This window comes from Poeciliopsis prolifica, unplaced genomic scaffold (assembly GCF_027474105.1).
Source record: "Poeciliopsis prolifica strain line A6 unplaced genomic scaffold, Auburn_PproV2 SCAFFOLD020, whole genome shotgun sequence".
In the NCBI taxonomy this organism is placed as follows: domain Eukaryota; kingdom Metazoa; phylum Chordata; class Actinopteri; order Cyprinodontiformes; family Poeciliidae; genus Poeciliopsis; species Poeciliopsis prolifica.
The window spans coordinates 6559675-6584794 of NW_026562395.1; the positions used below are offsets into that span (position 1 = coordinate 6559675).

General features: G+C 40.3%; 1 protein-coding gene across 1 annotated transcript in view; it reads right to left on the minus strand.

Moving 5' to 3' along the window:
• The window catches only part of emilin1a (elastin microfibril interfacer 1a), a 32416-nt gene extending 12782 nt beyond the window's left edge, over positions 1-19634 (minus strand). The window contains exons 1-2 of the mRNA XM_055044348.1: positions 19265-19634; positions 2256-2372 (exon numbers count right to left, since the gene is read on the minus strand). Of these exons, the coding sequence (XP_054900323.1) occupies positions 2256-2372; positions 19265-19377 (230 nt within the window). The 5' untranslated portion in view covers positions 19378-19634. The remainder of the gene's footprint in view (positions 1-2255; positions 2373-19264) is intronic.
• Between the last annotated feature and the right edge of the window lie 5486 nt (positions 19635-25120).

The following is a 25120-nucleotide window of genomic DNA, read 5'->3' on the forward strand; positions in this document are numbered from 1 at the left end:
ATGGAAAAATAAATCATTGTGAGGAGAAGCATAGAGAGAGCCTTATGGAGCTGAAGGAAGAGAGAGAAAGAAGCCAGAGGAGAGCCAGGGTATGAAGAAGAGATTGTTTTTAAGAAGAAAGACTAGATTGTGGTGCCTGGAGCCCCTACTGGCTTCATTCTTAGCATAGTCCGGGTTTACGCCGAGGCCCCTGGCAGGCCTGGGGATCAAACGGCTGGGTCAAGGTCGAAACAGAGGGAGAACTTCAAAAGAGGTGAAACACAGACAGTGTTTGAGTAACGATTTTCATGCGAGCGCAACGTCCACATTTGGAAAAATTGCTTGCAGAGTCCCAAAAATAGCATATTTCTGGTGGTGGATTTGCAGTTTTGGGAGCGAATCAGGAGGCAGACTAGACTAGACCTCCAAGTCTCTGCACTGCAACATGATCCTATGATGCCTGTGTGGTTTTTCTTAAATCTTCTCCTATTACTCCATCTAAGCACTATGGGTGCAACGGTCCACTTTCTTCATTTCTGACACACCAACATAAACAACTGAGGTTTAGCCACTGAAATACACCAATAACTTCACAAGTTTGGTCAAACATGTAAAAACAACACAAATGTAATTTGTTCAGTAATTACAATTAGAAGTATAACAGCCAACGTAAAATAAATGATAAAGAAATTAAAACTGACAAAAGCAATAGGTTGACCAGCTCAGTGAAACATGCAAAAGATAAACTGCAGCAAAACTTCCTTCAAATGATTCTGCTGGGTTTAAATCAATAGCGCCGAGTCTAGAAAAAGTGAGTACAGTTGAAAAACTTTGTACTAACTTTTGCTTCCAAATAAAAGCCATATGCATAACAAAACAAGTTTGGCCTCTTAAAGACCAATAAACTGTCATTTTGGGATAGATCGGTCACGCCATAGCATTGCTCATGTTGGTCTGGAACCAAGACGATTCTCGTTCACTGGATTACTTGTTCAAACATCCACTTGAAAGCATTTCCTCTTTGATGTCTCCTTGTAAACCGATTCATGATCCCATATATGTGAACGATAAACCCAACACAACGGCATGAGAATATCATATGGATATCATAAGACTCAAGCCACCATGACTGAAAATCTTTTATCTGAGAACATTTCTGCAGTCTCTAGACTCAACAAGGCCACTGTTGCTTTTATCCATAAAATGCTGTCTTTAGCCAAGTCAGTGTGTTCTTTGGCAAATTGAAACCTCTTCAGCCACTGTTGTTTTTTCCACAGTGAGAGTTTGCCGGGGCATATTGTTTACAGCTCTGCTTCACACAGGCACTTTCTAATCATTATGGTAACCACAGACCTTCATTTATCACCTTGATCATTGGTTGATCATTGGCTTTATCTTGACCATTTTGGCTGTTCTCCGATCTAATTGTTTCCTTTGATGTCTCTCTGTAGGTCTGTCACAACAACAGATTTTACTGGATGATACATTGTCTCCGAAATTATTACGATAAATGATAATATTGTCAATTTGAGTCCATTCTCCAGTAATATATTGATAATGGCATAACAACGTCATCATCCTTCTCAAAGACTAATAAACGTTAATTTTGTACAGAATACGACACACTAAAGCTGGAATAGATTTCAAATATGCAACATAAAACAATTGTTTGTCAGATTAAAAGTACCTTTTGAAAATTGACAACCGTTAAGCAGGTATTAAAAATACTTTTCACCAAGACTCTGTATCAAAAATGCTTTTTTATTGGTTGGACGCCATATGCTAACTCCAAACATTGTGTATTTATCAACTGTGAGCAGAAAATCATTATAATTAGCAGAAATACAGGCTTTCAAACTTCAATCTGTGTGTGATTAATCTATATAAAGTAGTGACAAAGTTCCTTAAATAAATGGTCCATTTCATTGATATTCTAATTCATTGAATGAGTCTGAAACTCAGCAGTGTGTCCACCCTCTTTCATACTCGTAAGACATTAGCATAAAACGTTAGCCATTAGCGCCTGGATAATGACACCCTGAGGTTAGATCATATGGTGAGCTCAGTTACATCCAGAACCTCCCGTCGACTCATAAGGCAGTAGAAACAAAAACTGCTGAGGGAAATGAGTTTTTCTAAGCAGGAAACTGATGGATGAAGAGAGGATGTAAATTCAGAGGACAGGAAGTTAGCAGGACAAGGATGAACATTGATGCTAATGTTGTAGTTGGCGAAGAGGGGAAACCAGAGGACATAAAAAGGCAGTGGATACTCACAGGATCCGGGGACACTGGCCCCACGAACAGCGCTGATAGTCTGGTTTGACGTACGTCTCCACCCCGTCCTCCATAACGCAGCTCACTGTCCTCGTCACCACATAAGCACACCAGTTCCTGTTGGACAAAGAACAAAATGCGGGTAAGACCCCCAAAAAACCCCAAAAATAATAAATCAAGACTAATCTATTGCACTAGTTGATTGCGAGGCCCAACTATAACTTTGAGATGAATATCTCAAATCTTGGACTCGGCTGTTATTCTGCACTCCAGAAATGGGTGCAGATGTCAGATCAGTTCAGGATAACTGTGGTTTCAAACAAACACTGCCATTGTGTTCTCTATCCAATGCTGACCAGCCCCCACTGAATCTCATACACAGTCTACCATATCATTGTTGTGTTTGGACTGCTATCTTTAAAAAATAAAAATAAAAAATAAAAACTCACTGGAGCAAACTCCCAGCATTTTGCCTTGAAGCCCATTATGAAAAGGTTTTCCTTCTGTGACCGAACAATAGATCCAACCAGATGAACATAAGGAAATGGTAGAAATAAGCAGGAATGACTTTAGTCTGTAGAGAACTTTCTCCTTGTCTTGGACTCAACAGGCTTAGACAAAATTTGCAAACGCTTTCATTGAACTCATTTTCAAAGAACAGCAGTAGTTTGGAAATAAACCTACTAGCCAAAACATTTTGACTATCAGCCTAAAAGTGCCAGTCTGTCCTGAGCTGCCAATACCTCGACTGGACAAAATTCCTGAAAATTTGCGGTAGTTTCCGACATTAATCCTGCAAGACAGATCCATGGAGGCTTCACCTCACATCAAAAAAGGAGCTATTTGAGACCAAAGCAACAGGCTGAAGACTTCAGTCATCCAGTTTTTGCTAGAAAGAGAGAAAAGAGTATCGAGAAATTGTTCAAGTAGAAATTATTGAGCTCGTTTTAATTTGTCATGTGACGAATTGATTTATTGCTTATTGCGACAGGCCTACTCCCTCCTAGGCCTACTAATTGATGGAATTAACAGTGAACGTTGTCAACCATCGCCCAGTAAAGCAATTGGTTGCCGTGGGGACATTGGACACATGCTGGCAAAGAAATAACGCTGACCACATTTTGTGATATGTCATTTAAATATGCACTAAAAACCGCAGTCTGCTGCCACTTTTCCCACTCTTTCCCACTGTGAAGATGTCACATGGCTACGAACGACAAGTTAAAATATTTAACCACGTTTCTGTCTATCAGTAGACAATACCTCCCATGAAGTCAAGACAGTCAAATAACGTGTAAAACTAGCATCGAGCATCTCCTGCATCACGCTCCGACCCAAAACATTTCTGAAACACTCCCACATTCTCCAGCCGCCTGCAGGGTACTGCGTGTGTCTTCATCCCCCTTCCCTCCTCTGACCTCTGGAGATGCATCTCCCGATAACAGCAGCGGAACTATTTAAAACACAGTTCAGTCATTCTCAATACTTCCCAGAATCCCCGTGTTGGTATTTCTATGTTATTATGGATAATTAGTGTCAGTCTGAGCTGCTCTTTTGGATAAGAGCCGGAGCAAACAAGGAGTTTGTTCATCCTGGAAAGTCAGTCAGCAGCTTTCATCAAAGCGTCTTGTAGCGTGCCAGCGCGTCTCTTCTGTATTTTGCTTTACATCCTCTTTGGATCAGCTGTATTCTGGCTATTTTTCTTTTTACGTCTTTCTTACAATTTGTCACGTTACAAAATACAAATTTCCATTCATTTTGATGGATTTCTTGTAAAAGACCAAATAAAAAAGGGTTTCATGTTTTCCTTGTTTTTTTTTTTTTTTTAATTTAGAAGGATTCACCTTTCGTCATCACAAAAATAGAATAGTTTTAGATCACAGCATATATGTGTTTCAGGACGGCCCAGTCAAAGTCCAGACTAAATGAGACTCTGTGGAGAGCCTTAAAATGGATGTTCAGTTTGTTCCACTTTGTAAAGAACAATAGGTGAAGCTTTCAATCTCGAGTTATAAAGACATTTACAGTGCAACTCAAATTTAAGACTTCTGAAGACCTTTGAAGACCATTAAGAATGACATTTAAGACCTGTATTATAAAAAAATGTACAGGTCAGATAGATTTTGCCACATTCTTAAAGTTAGTTGAAGACATTGATCACAGTTGACCTAAATCTTTTCCCTATCTGTCATCACAGCTGCATGTGCGGCTCTGTTCTCTTGGTTCCACGCTCTACTGCTTTTCCTTAATCTCCTCTTTCTCAGCTGTATTTTTCTTGCCTGTGGCAACTTTGTAGGAATAAAATTCTTCAGCAGCTCAACGCCATGTTTAAAATCCACAAAACCTCCGACTGCAGAGTTCATGTCGTATCATTGCATGGGTTGGCAAGAGAAGTGACGTCATCCAGCCAACTGCTGATAAATTAGCGTAACAGAGACTGCAGCAAGTTAGCGTCAAGATGTCCGCACATGACTCAAACTTCAACCTCATAGAAACGTGCCACAGGAAAAGAATCTACCTGAATGTAAAGGATTAAATAGCCATGGCGACATTTAAGACGAGTGATTAGCATATTTGAGGCCAACTTACTTTGATCTTAAACGAATTTAAGACATTCTAGAGCCATAATTTTAGATACATGAAATGAAGACTTTTTAAGCATGCGCGGGCGCCCTTGCATTTAGCTGTAATTTTAGTCAAATTAGGTTCTGCAAAAATTTTTGTGACAACCTGTGAAAACAATCTAAGAGGTCCACATGGTTTTCCCAGCATTGGATGCGTTTCCCTTAATCGGCTCCTGTTTTTTCCCCGCACCTGTTTCCTTTCAAGCCGTTACTGTTTATGATGTGCTTTATCTTTCCTCATGTTTTACTTCTCCCAGTCTGAGAGGAGGTGGTCCCTCTCTAGGACCCTCTCCAGTCCTGACAGCAGAGGTTATTACGTTTTGATCCCCACAGCCCACTCATGACCTCCATGTAATGAACGTGGGAAAGTGAACATGACTAATTAGCTGCCAGCCAGCCGCCTCATTGCTTTTTATCCTTTTAACCGAGCAGGCACAATGACCTTGCTGTTTACGTGTTAGTGTATGTGTAAAATAAACATTATTAATGGAACGCTATAAGTGAGTGTCAATGGTTACTGTCAAAACAAGACAATACATTGCTGTTAATAAAGGTATTTCTGTCATGCTATTGGGAACATGAGCAACACGTTGATAATGAAATTGTTTCAATCTGAGCAGCACTTCTTTTAATCATATAGATCTACAATAGTGGTGCAAAAATCCACATTTTTAAAAATGTATTTTCTATCTTTACTTTTATTTTTTAATATTGACAGCATAAATCTGAAATATTTACATGATTTGTTTTTCTCCAGAATTTTTACCTGTAACACATCCCAACCCAAAAAATAGGAAGGCATTAATAACAAAGAGCTCAAGAGGTAAATCTGTCTAAAATAAACGGAACAAACATGCTATTCAAGCAAAGACTTGATTTCTAAGGTCCAAAGCCAGCCCAAGGTTCAGGTAATTGAGGAAATATTGTCAAATATTTCTAGAATAAAAATCTACAACTGTGGAATTCAAAATGATTCTTCCACTGCAGTCATCAGTGCATTCACGACAAACCATCACGTCATGGAAACATCGGTTTAGCTCCAGATCAACAGCAGAAAAAAAAACAAACAACCGAGCCCAGACTGCTCTGCAACAGGTCCAGAGCCAGACTACGTGACGGAATTGCAAAGTGTGCGATTCTCCTTTCTACTTTTCTGACGGTAGCGTCAGTGGGAGCAAACCAAAAGAAAGCCACACATGCTTTCTTTTAGGAAAACATTTTTCCAAAGATGCACTTCTCTCCAGTTGGCATCCCAAACTTAACATAATAGCTTTTCTGTCTTTTCCGTAAGCCGCTGTATTGGAAAAACCTTACATGGGTCTAAATCGCCCCCCCAAAAAAGAGGATTCCTTGACCTGTCACATCTTTGAAGGATGCATGTTGCTCTTTTATGCGGACCTGTTCTGAATGATGTTTGCGTATTGGGATTAAAGGTGTGGAATTTGCAGTGTTCTGCTGCATCAGGACCTGGTGATTTATTTTGACCTCGTGTATGAAAGCCGCTCATTTTGTCCAAAATGTAAGAAAAAAAATCAATGTTTTTTTTGTTAATCAAGTTGTGTACGAAGGTATTCTTGCCGCTTACAATACTTCCATAGTTTAAGAGACAAGATGGACCTAACTGAATATGGTGGTGTCCAGGGGAAGCTACTGACTACGGTGTTTATGTCACACAAGTTACAGGTCATGATGGCTTCAGGACAGTAGAGCATGTGAGTTAGACCTGAGGTCACTATTCTGTAAAGTACCTCCCTAAATAAAACACGGTTCTGCGCTGAATCCCCCTGCTTTTGTTTAAAATGTAAGTACATTGAAAGACTTTGTAGAGAAGGCCTTTCCAATGAAAACTGTGCTCATCTGGTACATTCACAGCATATCATATTGCTGCAAGCTGAAAGACAGAGTCGAGCTCAGACTGCAGCCAGAATCAGCTCCAGCATAAGTGAATGTCATTTGGCTGAAATAATCTAACACTTATCTAAACAGTTCTAGAATGTATTTTTTTTTTTTTTTGTATTTGTGGTTTGTGCTGTGATCCAATATTACGTTCTTGCTTTGGTTTTCTGCGGTTTTCAGACATTTAGTTGCTTCTTTTTTGTTTAAATCAGAACTGCTCTGGGTAAAACAGTTCTGACTTAAACAAAATCAGAAGAGCTCTAACTTTGCCATGGGTTTGTCCATTTATCCAGCTCCGGTCTCTGTTTATTATACAGTGCGTGTTGGAGAGTAGATTATCTAACATCGCCATCAGGAGTTGAATAAACAGACAGAAGAGAAAACATGGCAAAAAAACAAAAACAAAAAACAGTTCAGATTTTTTCTCATGTGGTCCAACTGGGTTGTTTTTGACACGGTGATTCAGTGAAACCTCTGTCCAGTTTACTATCAACACCCGCCGGGTCCCTGATAAAGCTGGCGACTCGCACGCCCTTATCTAATCTGATGGAGAGCAGCCACTGCTCTTACACAAACAATCTGTCACTTTTTTTAAGCTTCTGACCAAACAGATTCGCTTCATCCACGTTACAAACTGGCTCCGTTTTCACAGCGTCCGCACACGCTCTCTGTGTCGCCCAGCCAGCCAGCTCTTTTTCCATCGTTTCATCCCAGAACTCTGTGAGAGAAGTCTTTGTGTTCGTCAGAGCAGGACCGAGTGAGAGCGTAAAGCGCAATTAAGTGCGAGTGGGCGTTGGCCCTGGGCAGCTCAACCGGCTGGGCGGGCGGGCGGTCCACATGAAATGGGCTGAGAGTTCTTCCTGTCACTCTCCATGTTTGAATAAAGGTCACAGGAGCCTTTAAAATGCCAACGGACCATGACCTCTCCCCCCCAAAAAAAACAACACAATAGGTTTGTTTGTGCGTGTTCCTGCACGCAGGCTTTCTGCTGCATGGGTGCTGCCTTCAACTGGCCTTTTTCTTGTTTGCTTCAGTTTGTTTTTTTGACCACTTCAGTGTGCCATAAATCTATGAAAACTGAGAAAATGTTCCTACAGAAAGTTCATTAACTTGACTTCATTTCCATCATTTTAATCTCCACAAACCACGTCCACAGATAATGACAATAACAAGAAATCCACGTGAACACGGCCAAATAGCTTTGTAATTTAAAAAGGCAAGCAGCATCCATGAAGGTTCCTCTCTTTAATCATAAGGTTTCTTCCCAGGTGTCATAAAGGTGAGAAACAGGAGTAAACAAACACACAAAAATAATTTGTTTCATTCATTCCTGTGACATTTGTTTATATTGTATTGTTTTATTAATGTACTTATAGCTAATTGAAACCCCACATTTTTGTATCACAGTATAATACCTTAATGTATGCAGAAATGCTGCAGAGTATTAGTGAAAACAGTTTGTTGAGAGCTTTTGCTAACTTGTCAAATGTTTAGCACGCTTAGCTTCCTCTAAATTAACTTTCCTGAATAAACTCTAAAGTTCTAATTCATTTGGATGTTTTGTGAACGTTTAGTTGAGTAAAGTTCAACATCTGTGTTGAAGGATTGGTCATTGACTGTCAAGAACTCTTCCAAGGAGTTGCTTTTATTTTGAAGTGGGTGACGACTGTTTGCGTGTTTCCGTTTCCTGTACAGTGGCGAGATACACGTGGAGCGCGAGAGCAGCGTTAATGCGCTGGGATTTTCCAACACGGCCCAAAGAATCCCAGGCACTTTGGTTTAGCTGGTCATCAAATTATCTCGGCGATGTTACGAAGTGCATAGCAGTCGCTGGAGGGTTGTTCCTACACAATTAAGACACAAGACAGAAATGGAATAGTGTGAAAGAGCTTTTTTGTTTTGCAAGACAGACTAAACTTTGACTGAAAGTATTCAGGTGTTTTATCAACCTGGGATCTTGTGCCAAGAAGTTATTATAACCCTGTTCCATGATATACAAATTAAGCAACTTCTTAATCATAGTGTTTTGACTTCTTTTTACCTTGTAGCTGTAGTTTTTTAAGAAAACAGTGTAGCTTTAGCTATCATTATGGGCTCTGGGTGTGTAACTGTGCGCTTTAGGCCATAACTCAGTGATTATATACTGTCTATTGTAAGAAAGAAAGCAGTTCTTGACTGTTGCATCAGCTAACTCACATTATTGCGCTACACAAGTCTTTACATTAAATTTGTTATGTGGATTATTCTACACTGAACTGAGATTCCTTACCAAACAGATTAGTGTCATCAACATAGACTTATTGAAGCATGAGAAGCACAGTTTAAGGACTAATCAACAGTTTTTTTCCGAAGCTTTGCAAAAATTTCTTTTACCTCTTTCTTGTGAAGTGAAAAACGCTTATGGCATTGTCCAACCTCGTCTTGAAATGTAAATGATCCTAAGTAAGCAACCACAATTGGCGCGAAACAGAAATACGAGCGGGAAACATGGCAACTTGGACAAGTTGGTCGGTCTTCATTACAGCAAGTCCAAGTGTCTAGCGGTGAGCCGACCGCTGAAGAGTTTTAATTTTATTTACACAGCCATAACTCAGCATGAGTGGAAACGCTGCACCTGCCTGGGCATTGCTTTATCCCCCAATAAACTTCGTTTCTTATAAAACGTCAGACGCTTTAGAGCCGAGCAGGAAGTCGCAGTCTGACATCTCGACCCACACATGCTGGGTCCGTTTCACTCAACAGCATCTCTGCTTGAGCATGACAGGGAAGAAGGACTGAGGGGTGAAAGAGCAATATTCTGTTGGAAAAGTGACACAGAGTATGTGGGGGGAAGAGGGAATCAACGAAGCCCCCTCAACAAAAAAAGAAGGCTGAGGTTCAATGATTTAACAAAGCAATCACTTGGCAGTTCCTATTGAGGGAGCTTTTCATTAAGCTTTTAAGGAAAGCCCCCAGACACAGACCTGGGGAGGGCGACTATCTAGTCCTTTGAACTGCGACCCACTCAGGTCAAGCACCCCTACGACGCTCTTGTAAAGACATACAAACCCAAAGGTACACATATTGTCACAGACAACAGCGTACACACTTGAGTGAACTCCCTCCTCCTGCCTGAGTGATCACACTCCAAGAGACAAACAGCCAGAGAGGCGAGTGCTGACTTTTCCTGCTCCAAAATCGAGGGACGGAAGGTCTGTGTAAACCCTCTCTCTGATTGTTTAGCCTGACGGTCAAGAAGATATACACAGAAGGTCTCTGATACAGCCGTTGGGTTCAGTATCACTACTCAGATATGAAGTGTTGACATCTCAAGAGATTTTTTTTTTCTTTTTGGGTGCTTCGCTTTAAGCCATTTATGGAAGCATTTGTTTGAGTCGGGACAAAGCCTTAAAATAACAGCCACCCTAAAAGACCCTCAGCTAGCTAAAACTTTACTATCCTCTCTGAAGCCTTGCTCCTCATGCTGTTCCATTTAGGCTTTAAGAGGAGGTTTATAGTTTCAATTGTTCTGTTATAGGGTGGGATTTGATAACTGTTGGGAGGCAGTCCAAGCCTCCGCAGCCCACTCAAAGTTTATTTAAACATAAAAAAGCTTTTGAATGCCATGAATGCTGGAAGATATGCTAATTAGGTGACAATGGTGGAGCCTGGAATGCATTCCCTTTCCCACAGCATTGCCAAAAGCAAAGAGTTTCTGTACTAAGTTAATTAACATCGTGTAAAAATCACACATAGATTGTAAGTGCATAAGAAAAGGAAAATCCTGTTATGCTTTTATTTCCTGATTACACATTGGTACCTTTCGATGCAGTGTAACTGTGTGAATGTGTGACACACAGTTAATTCCTCCTCTTTGAATTGCAGGAAATAAATAGCTAAGCAATGTACTATAGCTGTTTCTGAAGACATAAACCATTCAGATGTGAGGCTCTATGGATACTGAGAGAGCTGATGGACCAGAAAGAGTGCAGAGTCTTTAAAGCGGTTTTAACATCAGAGCAGTTCAGTCTGCTTTAGAAGGACCTGTATTGTTTGGACTGACAAACTGAACTCTGGTATAGATCAAGAAGTCAAGACCCGGTCTCCCTGTAAATGTAGGTCTTGGATCACTTGCAAGTGGAATCCGGTTCTGTTCGCTGGAAGTCAGTAACTGGGCCATGAAACAACCCAAAAGAGGTAAACTAAAGCAAGGAAGTGATGCCTCTAATATGATCAGAAAACTGTTAAATTGTTGCTATTGATACTATGCAACTAGATCACTTAATCACACGTGACTAAGAAACTAAGATTGTTTTTCAAAGGTTTTTTCTTTTTTTCCAACATAGCTGTGGCTTCTCCTTGTTCAAGTCGAGCTAGTTTGTTTGTGGAAGTAGGACACAGAGTCGGGGCTCATAAGGTATTTACAAAAAAGTTGGAAATAACTAGTTTTGAACTCAGCCTACACATCCTCCCTCCTGATATGTTGATCAAATTGTTGACTTTGCCTGAACTCACACCAGTTTATTTCACTGTGACATTAACAGCATTTCCTCTTACACTGGAACATGTAAGTGTACAAAAAAGACTAAATGCTAACCTGTTTTTTTCTGAACATGTGAGGCGACATAATGATGGGACATTTCTCCATGGTTCCAAATGATTAGACATGTACTTTCTCTGTAATGCAGTATTTGATTGAATTTTTCTGAACTTATCAGTGTCCTGAACCACATCATCACCCTTTTGAGGTTTTCTGTCCACAGCCTGCTGGGAGGAGACCTTGAGCCAGATACAGAACGAACTGGAGGAAGTATATGTCCTTTCTGGACCAGAATTAAGGAAAGCCTTAAAGGGGGGATAGATATTAGGAGAGGAACATAAATGTCCCCCAATCAAATCTAAAACACAAAACAAAACAATGAATTGATGGATATCTGGAAAGATGGAAGGGTACAAAATATTTATGGCTCCACACTTATACAGCATTTCTTTTAAAACTCACCAATAAGCATCTACAAGAGTGTGTTGCTTGGGGCCACATCAGTGCAGTGCCTTGTTTAAAATTCCAAACTTAAACTACTTTTGTATTGCTTTTTGTTAATCATGTGAAGAAGAACTCTAGCACTTCACTCAGACATTGGACTCAACTCTGCTTTGTCGTTAATCCTGTTCGACTGCGAAAGGCTGCTGTTCACATTTCAGTGCCAAAAGAATTTAATTTGAAAGGGGAATGTTGCCTTTCTATTTAAAATGCGACACGTTAACTTTAATGAGAGAAAAAACTACCAGTGATGATCAAATGAAAACAACCAATTACATCTCTATGGCATTGAAAATAGTAAATAGAAGAGTCTTTCTTTTACACGGCTGCTCAACATCTGAGCTAAGATTTGAGGAAATCTAGTCTGTTCTCGAGCTGCACAATATATTTAACTGAGGTCATAATCACAGTATTACATATAACTACTTGAATTTGATAAATTATTACATTTCAGTATCTTGCCCTGCATATAAATAATATATGTGTCATTTGCACAGACTTTTACTCCCCCACTCCTCCAGATCATAGGTTCTTATTTAACTTAAAAGCCTCTTAGAGAGTGGGAGGAAAAATTGTGATGATGGGAAAATAAAAATGAGAATGTGGTTGACTGAAATCAGTACTAAAATATTTATTGCGACTATCAAACGCTTAGAATTGCTGTCCAGCTTTTATGAATGATTCCACAAGGATTTTGATGACTTGCCTCACGTTGGAAGGCCTCCTTACTGTCACCCTAATCTTTAACTCCACCCAATCAAGTTCAGGTCATAACTCTGATCTGGCTGCTCAGAAAAGTTAATATATTATGTTTATGTAATATTTGTGAAAAAAGACAGACCCTGGCAAAATTAAAAGTTTACTTCAAGCCATAAGGAAACTGCAGCTTCCTGTGTCTAACACGAAGACATCAAAGCTTCTCATAGTGCTTGAAGGAAGGGAGTCACCCTGCTCAAGCCTCTAAAGCTGCACATTGTGAAGAAGGAGGAAAGCTACGGTCTAATAAATTCCAGAATCACCAACCAAGATAAAACAAGAAGGATTTAGGAGTTCATCAGGAGCATTGATGTACATTGTGATTGATGTGCTGCCTCGTGTTTAGGGCGATCGCTCTGATCAGCTCAAAGGTCTTCCTGCCATGGGACTTCAGCTCCATAACAGATTCCACCTTGATAGACAGTGATTCCATTCAACACACCAGTCAAGCTGCCTGCTTTCTGCTGCAATGTGTGCTTCAACAACATGTTGTCTTTGCTAAACAATTTCACCATCTTATTGCACCTAATTACTCAATCTAAGACTAAGATAATACCAGTCGGTCAACTCTTCATTTCAGCCTTGACAGTTTTCTGCGAGGGGCTATTGGTGCCAGGTGATGGTGTGTGCAAATAAACACCATGTTGGTATAGCACTTTAGCTTCAGCTTCAGCTAAATAACGTGTTGGTATTAATGTTGATGGTTAGCACTTTAGTCTTAGCACAACTAACTTTTAAGTTGGCAGTGCCCACCTGTGGGAAACTGCAGAGGTTACTTTATATCCTCTGCAGTTTAAAAGGTAAACCTTGTTGAATTCCACCTAAGCAGAATGTAGAGAGCTGCAGTCATTTTCAAAGTGATCTCCATTTTATAGCCATAGCTGTTGAGATGTATAACTTAAAACCACAAAATTCGACTCCTTGGTGGTCCTAAATGAAAACCCGTGAGAGGTGTTTAGGTCTGGACCAACTGGCTGACATAACCGTCCTCAGAGCCAAAAACCGGAGCTGTGCGCACTCAAAAGCAGGCAGAAATTGAGTCCTATTAAAGTCATTGTTTACTCTTAAACTGTTTTTATTATCAGTGTATCTAAAGCCTTGCAAGACGTTTTAAATTAAAAGAAAAAGAAAGCACAGACCTATTTTCCATGAGACTACGGTGTGAGTCTTTTATATTATACAAGCAAATTTGGATTTAGAAGTGCAACGGTTTATCACTTCTGTAATATTCAGTGACTTATTTCCATTTCACCCAGTGTCCCAGCTTTTGAGGAAGTATCTGTATCAACATTTATTGTTTGGTTCAGATATCTGTCCCACCGACGTTGTCACTACAAAGTATTCTATTGTAGTTTATTATTATCCCACAATATAACACCAGGAATTCACAAAAGGAGGAGAACAAGAGACTGTAGTTCTTCACACTAGACCCACTGAGATTCATTATTTTGCCCAGGGACAGTTTTTAATGGATGCTAAATTACAGACAGCTGTTGGCCTCCTGTGCCCATACTGGCAAAACTCTGCCGTGCTTTCAAGCCTGATTCCTGTCTGAGTTCCTGTTCCAATTTTTACCACAACTCCTTTTGGCAACACTCTCTTGGTGCCTCTGGTAATGCATGCAAGCAGAGAGAGAGAGAGAGAAAAAAAAAAGACGGATGGGTTTTTTGGTGCTACATTACGTCATACTCTGTGGAGGCCCACTTATTAGTGAAAAACACTTATCTGCAGCCTCTTTAGCAGCACGCTTACAGTTGTAGAAGCCTACGTATAATCTGTTTCTGAAAGAACAAAAACAGAACGGGGTGGGTTAAAGTTAACTTGCCACTGTTACCCCTTCGAAACATAAAATGAAGTAGTCGCAACCCCATTCAAATAATTTATGGAACAGAGAGTACATTTTGGGTGTCATGTGGCGATGACAGACCATATTTGCAACAAAGTGCCCAGGGGTTTACAAAGCAAACTCAACATGTCACTATTGTTGCACTAACAATTTCTTTCTATTAAAATAAATAGATCACTGTAAAGTGCACCAAGACAGAGCAGGTCACTGGACTTCAGCTAACAGTAGTTCCTGTAGCAATAATACAAATAAAGTGAAAAGTGTTTGACATATTATGCTTCGTTGAACAAGTTAGGATAGATCTATGGGTTCTACAAAACATGTTCTTTTTTTTTTTTTGCACAAAATCATCTTTGTATAATGAGATTTTAGTCTGCTCAGTCCTACCCATTTTCAGCTCCTTTCAGAATGAGCTGTTTTAGGGTCTCTTGTCACTTTAAATCCAAATAAGTTGCCGCTGGCCAAGTTCTCACCCAACTCAACGATCACATTCGCACATGAAAATGGCTGCAGACAGATGGGCAAATATACAACTGTACATCTTTGAAAAGCAGAAGTGAAGACTCCTGCACAATCAACAATAATCCAGCAAGTGGCTTCTAGATAATAAGTCAACAACAAAACACTTGTCTTTGCCAGTAGCAATTGCGCAGAGCACACAGAGGTAAAACCAGCTGACCACCACTGGGAAGGCTATATGAGCGGCAGGGCTTTACTGAGGATGCTAGGTAGTGGTCCAGTGCTCATCGATTCTGACTGAACAATTGGGGAGGTTTTTGAAACGGCTCATTTTCCAGTCACCAAAAAACATTAGCTTATTGCCAACAAAAGGATAGGTGATTTTTTGTTAAGTGCTTGGGCTGTTTTTAGAAGCAGTTGAGACCCAACTGGATATACAAAAACATGCAAAACGTGCATAATAGATCCGCCTTACAAAGGGAGATATCTGACACTTATTTTGTGTGGAATGAGTTACATCGACTCCGAGCATCTGTTGCTTTCACTTTATTCTTGCAGCCAAACATCTTTGCAGGTTATGGCCAGTCTGACTGATGATTTATGAGCCAGCTTAGAGAGGGGCAAATCATTGGTTAAGCTTTTGTGTTCAGTTTATTCAGGTATCCTAAAACAAGTATTTTTGTTAAACTCTGACTTTAGCACAGGCTCCTGTGCTCAGGAGTCTAATTACTCAATATTGCATCTAATTACCCAATCTCAAAACCAGCTCACCAAACATGCTGGACAGCTTGTTTGGATTACTTTAGATCTAAAGTAATCTGAAGTAATTACTTTCGATTAATTACTCAATCTAAAGTAATTAGTATTTAGGTGCAATAATATGGTGAAATAGTTTTGTGTGTTTTATTAAGGTGATGGTTGACCTTGGATGTCCTCATGGACCTATGCTACACTGTTAGCGCAGATATTATAGACTCCAAGTAAGATTAAAGTTCCTACTTTTACACTCACTAAAATAAAGCCAGCCAATGTTTGCTTAAAACTTTGGCAGGCCTGCTCCTTTTCTACTTCAACTTCTTGCTACCATCCAGTGGGAATTGAACACCTTGTTCATCAAATTAGCAAAAATTGCTTCACTTGTCTAGCCAGAACTACGCTGCCCTGTTCGGTAAATTTTATGGGATGACAGGCTGTACTGAAACTTTGGCAGGAGTTGTGTTGAACCGCTCTGGATCCTCCTGGTCCCCCACAAGACCTTGTCTAATAGCCTTTGCCACTTTTGGAATACTTCTCCCATCTGTCAAACAGATCAATTGAGTTCAAACAGATGTCAAACCGAATTGCCACAGGCCAGTGCATTCTTCCTCCTGATGTGTCACTGTGTGTGTTTGTGTGGAAGGCACAGGCCAGTCAAGCAGACTCCTTCAGAGAGAAGGCATTCAACAACATCAACAACCCAAGCCCCCACTTCACCCTATCAGCCTGTCTTTTCTCCCGTCATGTAACTGACCCTTTTGCCCCTTTTGTTGCACTTTCATACCCTCTTGTCATGCCTGCTTGCTTACTTTCACCCCAAATACCATTTCTTCCAATTTTCTCCAAACAAAATAGTTCAGTTTATCCAGTTTGCTTGTCTTCTCCAAACGCATTACCTCCCTCCCTTCACAGCAATCAAAAGCTCGGCCTCCTTGTATAACGACAGATTGACCAGATCTCATCACTCAGGCAGCCAGTGCAACCGCAGAAGCAGCAGCAGCCGCCGACTGAGCCAAACTGAGCAGGAAACCCTAGTCAAAGCTCTGCTGTGAGTGCACAAAGTGCAAACACATGCAGGCAAACAAGCAGAAGATCACCACATGGAGGGAGACGTGTCAGTCATTCACACGGATGTTTCTGTTGTGACCTCCGTAACACTCGCACATGCACACCATCCCGTTCGCCACTCATCTGGCTAACTGAAGTATGCTAAATTGTTGATTTACAAGCACACAACGGACACGCACACACGTACATACAGATTTACGTTCATGGTGGTGGTGGGCCTCTTCCCAGTATTCTAAAGGTGGAAAATGGTGCACAATAAAAACAGTCATATCTTGGCGGTAAGCGACTATTCATCACTGTAATCTAAATAATTTCCTTTGCGTTCCATTAGCAGCTGAAACACTGACCCAAAGTCTGCTGAGGTTTGTAATTCAGAATATTTCATTTATAGCCCACATAAGGTATAAATTATGTCACAATAAATATGAGGCAAAAGTAGGGGGTGAAAAAAAAAGACACTTCTCGATCCATTTCATCACAACCATCCATGCAGTGTGTTACTCCCCCAACTTCCTTGTCAACGTAATCCTCCAGACTTAGAGAAATGAATTCCTTCACTACCAGGTCAACGCGAAGGGCCTCAGAAAGAAGTCATGGACCCCCTGAAAACCTTGCACTAAAGGCTCTGGAACAGTAAATATTTGTAGTCCTCAGTCCTTGTCTATCTCAGGGATCCCAAGAATCCCCACGACACCATCCAACACACCCACCCACTCACACAGCGCTCTTACTCAGAGCGCCCACTGAGCAAGAGTCCTAATAACCAATGAGACATTTCCTGTAAAAAAAAAAAAAAGAAAAAAGAAGAAATGTCAGTGCATGTGTAACTCCAGAGGTCCTTTCATTGGTTCTCTGCAAAGGTAAGGCACTTTATTCAACTGTATTGAACTTATCAATCATAGGTTCACTTTTAAATAATCAGAAAATTATGTTTTTCTGAGTTTAAAATCATAACAAATCGATATGTAGCACATTTAGAAGTAGTTTCACTCAATTTTGGACCGCTACAAACAGACATTTCTATGTATTTCCTTAAGATTTCACACGACAAATATAGATCAACACAAAGTGGGGCAAAATTGTGTAGTGGAAGGAAAATCAGACATGCGTTAAATGGTTTTTAAACAAACAAAAACCCTTAGAAGTGTAACCTGCCTGTTCCATGAAAGACTCAGAGGTTTCTTAGTGAACCAGCATGATGAAGACCAAGGGACGCAGCAAGCAGGTCAAAGCGAATGTTGGAAGCAGATAATAAAATTATATCCCACCGAGTTCACATACGTAGAGCATGCTGCAACCGCAAACCTCTGCCAGACATGACCGTCCATGTAAACTGACAATCACAGGAAAGGAACTACAGAGAGAGTCCACAAGAAATATTTGACAGGCCGAGGTTGACCGTTTTAATTTTTAGATAAAGCCTATATTAGTACAGTCACAAGCCATACGGAGGAGGCAGTAAACACATGCTGTTCTGGTCCAAAACCTTGAGTAGCAGAAGCATCATGGTGTCAGGATGTTTGGGGAAATGAACAAAGGACAATCCCGGATGGAAATCAGTCAGAGGCAACAGAAGACCTGAGACTAAGGCGGAGGTTCATCTTCCAGTGCATCTGTATTTGAGGACGGCCCAGTCAAAGTCCAAACTTAAATCCAATTGGAAACCTGCAGCAGGACTTCAAAAGTACATAAAAGAAGAATGCACAAAATCTTAAGTCTGCACATTATTTGCGCATGTGGCACCATGGTTTAGAAACACACTGAAACCATGCAGCTGTGATCTTTCAGCCAAACGTGGTTCAACTTAGCATCACCTCATAACTCACAATACTGTAGCATCACCTCATAACTCACAATAGGTTGCATATAGTAACCTGAAATTACTGTATGCAATTTCAGGTTTGTAAAACCAATTTGAAAACATAATGCTTTTTGGGATTACTTTAAAATTTATGCAGGGATATGGACATAGAATTTTATCGCAGCATTCCTATGATAGTGTCAAAAAATGATTAAAACTACCTTGTACTTCTTTTTTAGGTAACTGCATGACAAAATTTATAGCGCCACAAACATAAATTCTGCTCTTGAAAATTATTTCCATTTGAAAGAAGCTTCTGCAGGATGCCACAAACTTAAAGAAGTCTGATTAATATAGAGACTTCATTTAATAATAATCTTCTAATTACTGATGCTGGATTAAACAATGGAGAAAATAATAAAAATAACATTTTAGTGCGTTTTTCTTTTCTTTTTTTTAACATTAACTGGAAATTATTGTGATAACGATAAATCAAAAATCTTAACCTGTCAATAAACTTATCAAGATAAATGATAAACGATACGATAATTTCCCGGCCCTATTTATGCAGCCGTGTCGGTCTATCGGATAAAATTCCAATAAAATGTCATCTTCCATTTGGAACGTGAGGAAAAGACAAAAAGTGTTTTGGGGAAACACTCATAATTGATTCATTAGTTTACTTCACAAATGACGTCAAAATATGTGGAGGTGTCCAAACATGATTTAATTATGAATTAAACAATATCATGTTTCCACCCCCAAAACCCCCCGGGGTCTCACCTGTGCCTGCTGGCCGCTCTCTGACCCGCCTGAACGCTGGAGTCGGCGACATATCCAAGACCCGAACCCTCCCGAGTCAACACGAAGGCGAGGAGGCAAAGCAAAATCTCCATCGTTCCAAACAACTCGCCGTCACGAAGGTCCAAAGCGTCTCCAGGTTACTTCAGGTTCGCCCCCGGAGTGCGCGAGCCTCAGTAGCGTTACTACGGAGCGTGGACCGGCAGAACCATGGCTTTAGAGTGAGCGGGTCCGGCTGCTGGGTCCGAACATGTGAGGTTCAGACGGTGAACTGCTGCTGCTGCTGAGGAGGAGAGGAATGAGAAAGTTTCCTGCCAGACCTTCCAGCGGCGGAATGGCAGCTCTGGGTCTATCTCTCTCTCTCTCTCTCTCTCTCTCTCTCGCGCTCTCTCCCTGTGTGACAGCACGCGCCCTCCCTAACCCCATCTCCGCGCGCGCATACGCGTCCAATCTGCCCTATTTCCTTTTCTGTTTCGCTTTAACATTCAACAGAAACCGCATCACTGGCAGTGAAAAGAATATTCCTGGACCTTCCCAGTAAGTAATCTTACATCTACTGTAAATAACGCTGCTGAGGAAATCAAGCCCCCACGTACTGTGTTCTTTGGAACAGGTGGAAGCTGTTATAGCGAGGACTCGAGCATAGAGACTATTACAGAAAACTACACAATTACATTATACAGCTGAAACTGTTTCTTTTTGAGCAACGGGAGAACGAATTGCAGCCTTACTTGAAGCTACATCTCGCTGGCACATGGTTGCTTTATGATGGAGCTGAATGGCAGCTACTTTCCTTAAAGTGTGGATGTGTGGATTAGTCTTGAGTAGTCAGAATATTCATGTAGGAAACTAACTTACGGTTAAAGAGAAACGTTAGCACCAGCGCTCTTCTTTGGTAAAACACATTTGCTGTCTAACAAAAAGAAAAGTGGTACAACAAGCAAAAGATATTCTATTAGACAAGGTGGACATGATGTTGTTTTTGGTTATCCATTCTCAATCCCTGTTTCACAAATGACTCTGTAGAGACTTTATATACATTCTAAAGCATAGTTAGCATTGGTTTTAATAGCTATAGAGCATATAATCAGTTGCTGAGACCTCATCTGGCTTTTTTATACTTTACAATGAAAACTCAAAAAAGAGAGAAAAGGGAAGGATAAATTAAATCAACTCCAAGTATCAGATTAAAACACTTATAAGGCTCGTGTCACACTTTACACATTTCAGAAGACTGCAAGAGGCACATTCAGCCAGGCAAAAGTGTTCATTTGTTCCACTGACAGATAAATGTTGAGCAACACTTTATTCATGACATGTTAGCCTTTATGAATAAAGTCCAACATGACAGTTTGTGTATATTTGTGTGTATCAGTTTATTTCATACCATCAAAAATACTCACACACTAATTAGCTTTTTAGCTATTTTTAATTAACTGAATGGACTAAGTTAACCACCATGCTAGCACAAGTCAATATAATATTGGTAGCATTTAAGCTAACATTACCTTTTTAGCTAAATTTTGACTTAAAAGCTAAAGTTAATTGATTGGAATATATTGATGTTAGCCATCATGCTAGTATAAGCCAATATGATACTGATATTATTTAAGCTAATGTTAGCTTTTTTGCTAATTTTTTCTTACAGGTTAAAGTTGACTTACTGAATGGACTAAGTCGCCATCATGCTAGTGTAAGCCAACATGATATTGATAGCACTTAAGCTAATGTTAGTTTTTCACCAATCTTGACTCAAATGTAAACATGAATGTTTGTTGCTGCAATGTGGAAAAGTTAAAAGGGTGAAAATATTTTTTTTTAACAGACAACATATTGTAGATTCTTCTCGACTTGTACTATTTACTATTTAGTCGTTCTTCTTGTCGAAATGACCTTAAAGCTAATCTGTTACTTGGATTGGTCAAAGTGTATGTTTTCCCAGTGATACACATGGCCCTTGCCTCACTCTTTCTCATCAAAGTCGATCTTCAAACACTCACCCTGTCTGTTTTCTGTCCCTTTTCATCCGTGAGTCACATTCCCGTCCAAAATGTACCTAACACACACACACACGCATGCACACACACCCAGCTGGGCAATCTGGATGTAGGTAGCAACTCCTTATCAGTTGGATAAGGAGGGTGTTTTCCAAGGTGTGATTGATGTTGTTGTCTTCATGGAGCCAAGAGACACTCCTGATGTCAGGCCTTGATTTATGTTGCACTTCACTTCCCCTTCTACCATTTCTTTCCCCCTGTTGTTACGTGGATCCAAAGTTGGAGTACATTAGATGCCAAAAAGTTAAAAATAGGTGCTGCAGGCTCAGCAGCTCTGCTGTGTATCACAGCGTTCCAGAAGTCGGTTTGAATTCCACGTCTCTCCGGTGGATTGTCTGCGCAGTTTACTGAAACACATTTCGACAAACTAACTGGACTCCAGATGTTGGCACTGTGTGAATCGAAAGGATGCACCCCTGGAAACGGTTCAGCCATCTTCCCTTTGATCAGCTTTCCAGAGCGCCTTCATCATGCTCTTATTTCTGTTTACTTTTATTGTCTCTTAAAGCCTTTATAGAGGAATGCCCAGCTCAGCAGCCCTCCCATCAGAACACTAATAATCCCCGCTTCTCGGTGACAGCACTCCCCACAGAGAGCCGGGCCAAGTTTACTGAGACGAGACTAGAACAGAAGCACACAGCCACATGCTAGTGTGTGATTTTAAACAGATACTTGGTTACTTTGTGCTTACTTGAGCTCGGAGCATGAATCGGATGAGTACAAAAATTATCTTGTACACAGTTTGACGAGGCCAAACCAGCCAAGACGTTGCTCTGTTTTTCTTGTTCTGTCATCCTTATGTCTGTGTTTGACATTCGTGAATCAAACCATGCAAGTTTAATGTAGAATTCCCAGCAATGAGACGCCTGAATTTTTTTGTAGAGCAAAAACAAGACTTTGAATGATTTGCTAAGAGATTTAAACCCCTTGAATTTTTGCAGAACTTTTTATGTCACCACCACAGACTATAACATTTTTATTGGGAGAGATCAACAGAACACAATGAATTACTGTGAAGTGAAAGGAAAACGTAGGGTGCATTTTACTCTAATGCCCCTAAAGAAAGATTTGGAGTGATTAAGGACTGACATGCTACGTTCCAGTTGTATGAAACTGGAAAATTTCAACTTCCAAGTCGGAAAAATAAATTGGAATGCCTTCCCAAGTCGGATTTTACGCTTGGATAGCAAAAGCCACTCCGACTACCCTTAGCTACGACTTGTAATGCCAACTTTGCGTTTCAGTATGGCCACTTGCAAGAGTGTGTCTTGAAACAATGCTACGGGTCAAGGTTTATTGAAAGTTTAAAATGATGTATTGCCATCAATTCCATGCTGACATCCCGACTTCTCCGACTCTGTGAAGTGAAACACTGTGACATCAAACCCAGCTCTGAGTTCCAACTTCCGAGGTAAGTGGGAAACAGCATTTGGTGGCTGATTACAAATACATGTCCTACTTTTTAGATTCTGAAGCATAAATGCTTTCAAATATGTATTTTTTTCACTTTAATTCTGCACTACTTTATGTTGGTCTATCATACAAACACTCAGAGCAATGAGTCTATAATTGAAATGGGGTCTCTGTCTCTTTAACTTTGCCTTAAAGTTAAAGGGAGCTGCATGGAAACTGCAGCTCCGAGGAGGAGCTTCGCCTAAGAGGCGGGGCTAGGTCCAACCAGACATTTTGCACTGCTGAATAGTTGCCACAAGAAATTGAAGGATTTCTCAAACATGCGTGAAAGAATCAAAGCAACACTCCGGGTATGTTTTTGATAAGGGAATCACGTCACAACAAGATGTAAACCTCTAAAAAGTAGGTTTCACATGGCACTGCCCCTTTAATCAATCAATCAATCAATCAAATTTTATTTGTATAGCACACTTCAGCAAGGCATTTCAAAGTGCTTTACATCATAAACACAAGAACACAAAGTCATGCAACATATAATAGACAATACATTGTTACATATTACATTTCAAAAACAATTCTAAACAGATGTGTTTTTAATTGCGATTTAAAAGAAGTCAGGGTTTCTGCTGTTTTACAGTTTTCTGGAAGTTTGTTCCAAAGTTTTGGTGCATAGATGCTGAAAGCTGCTTCTCCTCTCTTGGTTCTGGTTCTGGGGATGCAGAGCAGACCAGAACCGGAAGACCTGAGAGGTCTGGAAGGTTGATGCAATCTGTGGTTGTAACACGCCAGCACGTGAAGAAGTTCACTGGTATGAATGCCTTGCAAGGCGCTCTAAGCACAAAGTCATTTTCAGTCACAGGAAGCCCAGAGCTCTCTTTCTGCAGAGCACATGGTTCATTAGAAACAGCTGCAGGCAAGAGCATGGCTACTGTACCTTTCAAACGATGTGTGGCTGGTGTGAGAGACTAAGCAGGCCGCCCTGAAGTGATAAGGCTGAGAATAAATGAGGGGCCTCCACGAGCCACGTGGTGCACGACGCTACCCAAATGGAAGAAGGGCCTGCACTGTTACGGGAGGAGGCTGAAAGCTAGGGCGGAGGTTGTGAAGAGGAATGACGTTCATCATGTAGGAACGCACAAACTGCTACTCACGCCCCCTCTATTTAATACAATAAATCCTGTGGAAGCTATTATACCAGACAGCTTCAGATGGACAGTCCCACCCTGTACACATTTAGCCAAATTCCTGTCCCAAATTGACTTTCCTCTCCAAATTTAAGCCTTCCTCTTATTTATTTGTAGAAATTCCTAAATTGGTTGAGGATGCGAGCAGGTTTAGCGACTTTATAGTCTCGGAGGTTCATCATGTGTCATACTGCTGTTGCACTGCAAATCTTACAAAGTATTTTTGGTCTCTAATGCAAAATATCTTAGCATACTTGACGTAAGACAAAAATAACTTACAAATAACTTTTCAGAAAGATAGAGAAGCTTGTTTTAAGGCAGTGATTCCTGAATCTTGATTAAAAAATATAGGTTCCACTGGCACATTTCACTTGTAATATGGGAAAATGTTTAAAGTGAAATACTTTACCAATAGAACTAGTATATTTTTATCCTTATAAACTGGGCAGTATTATGCTAAATCCATTTTTTTTTAGCTTTGTGTCATGTTATAACATTATTCTCTCATCAAAAATGTACCTGGAGTGTTGCCTTGAGAATGTTTGAGGAGTCGCTGAATATCCGTGTCAACCGTTCAGCACTGCAAAATGCCTGATGGGACCTAGCCCCGCCTCCTAGGCGAAGCTCCTCCTCGGGGCTGCAGTTTCTATATTGTGATGACTTCCTGAAGTCAGAGTTTCAGTTTTTTTAAAGAGATTTATATTAGGAAATGATATTTATTCTAAGTCATATAATTTCTTAATATACAGCATTTTTCTAACAACTGAGGGTAACAGTTACTTGCTATGTTCCTGGAAAATATATTAGACTGTGTCTTTAAGGAATTATTTACTTAAAATAAGCTCCTATATTTTGCTGACAAGCTACTTGTAACTTAGTTTTGTCTTATTTCAAGGTGATCCAGATATTTGCTCTAGAAACTAGACCAAAATACTTGGTGTTTGTGTTTTTGCAGTGTAAGTGTAACAACATTGAACAACATTGAAATTCTCTGTGTGCTGTGCACCATGTGGTGTTTAATCTTCCTGCAGACTACAGATTAAGTCTGTTTCATGTCTGTTTAAGGGAAAACGCGACAATGTCCCTCACAGTTGCAGCAGTTTTAAAATAGAAGAGCTCAATCTATCTTCAGTGAAGCCTAATTTATGTCATCTGATCTGTTTTTGATATGAATAGAGCATGAA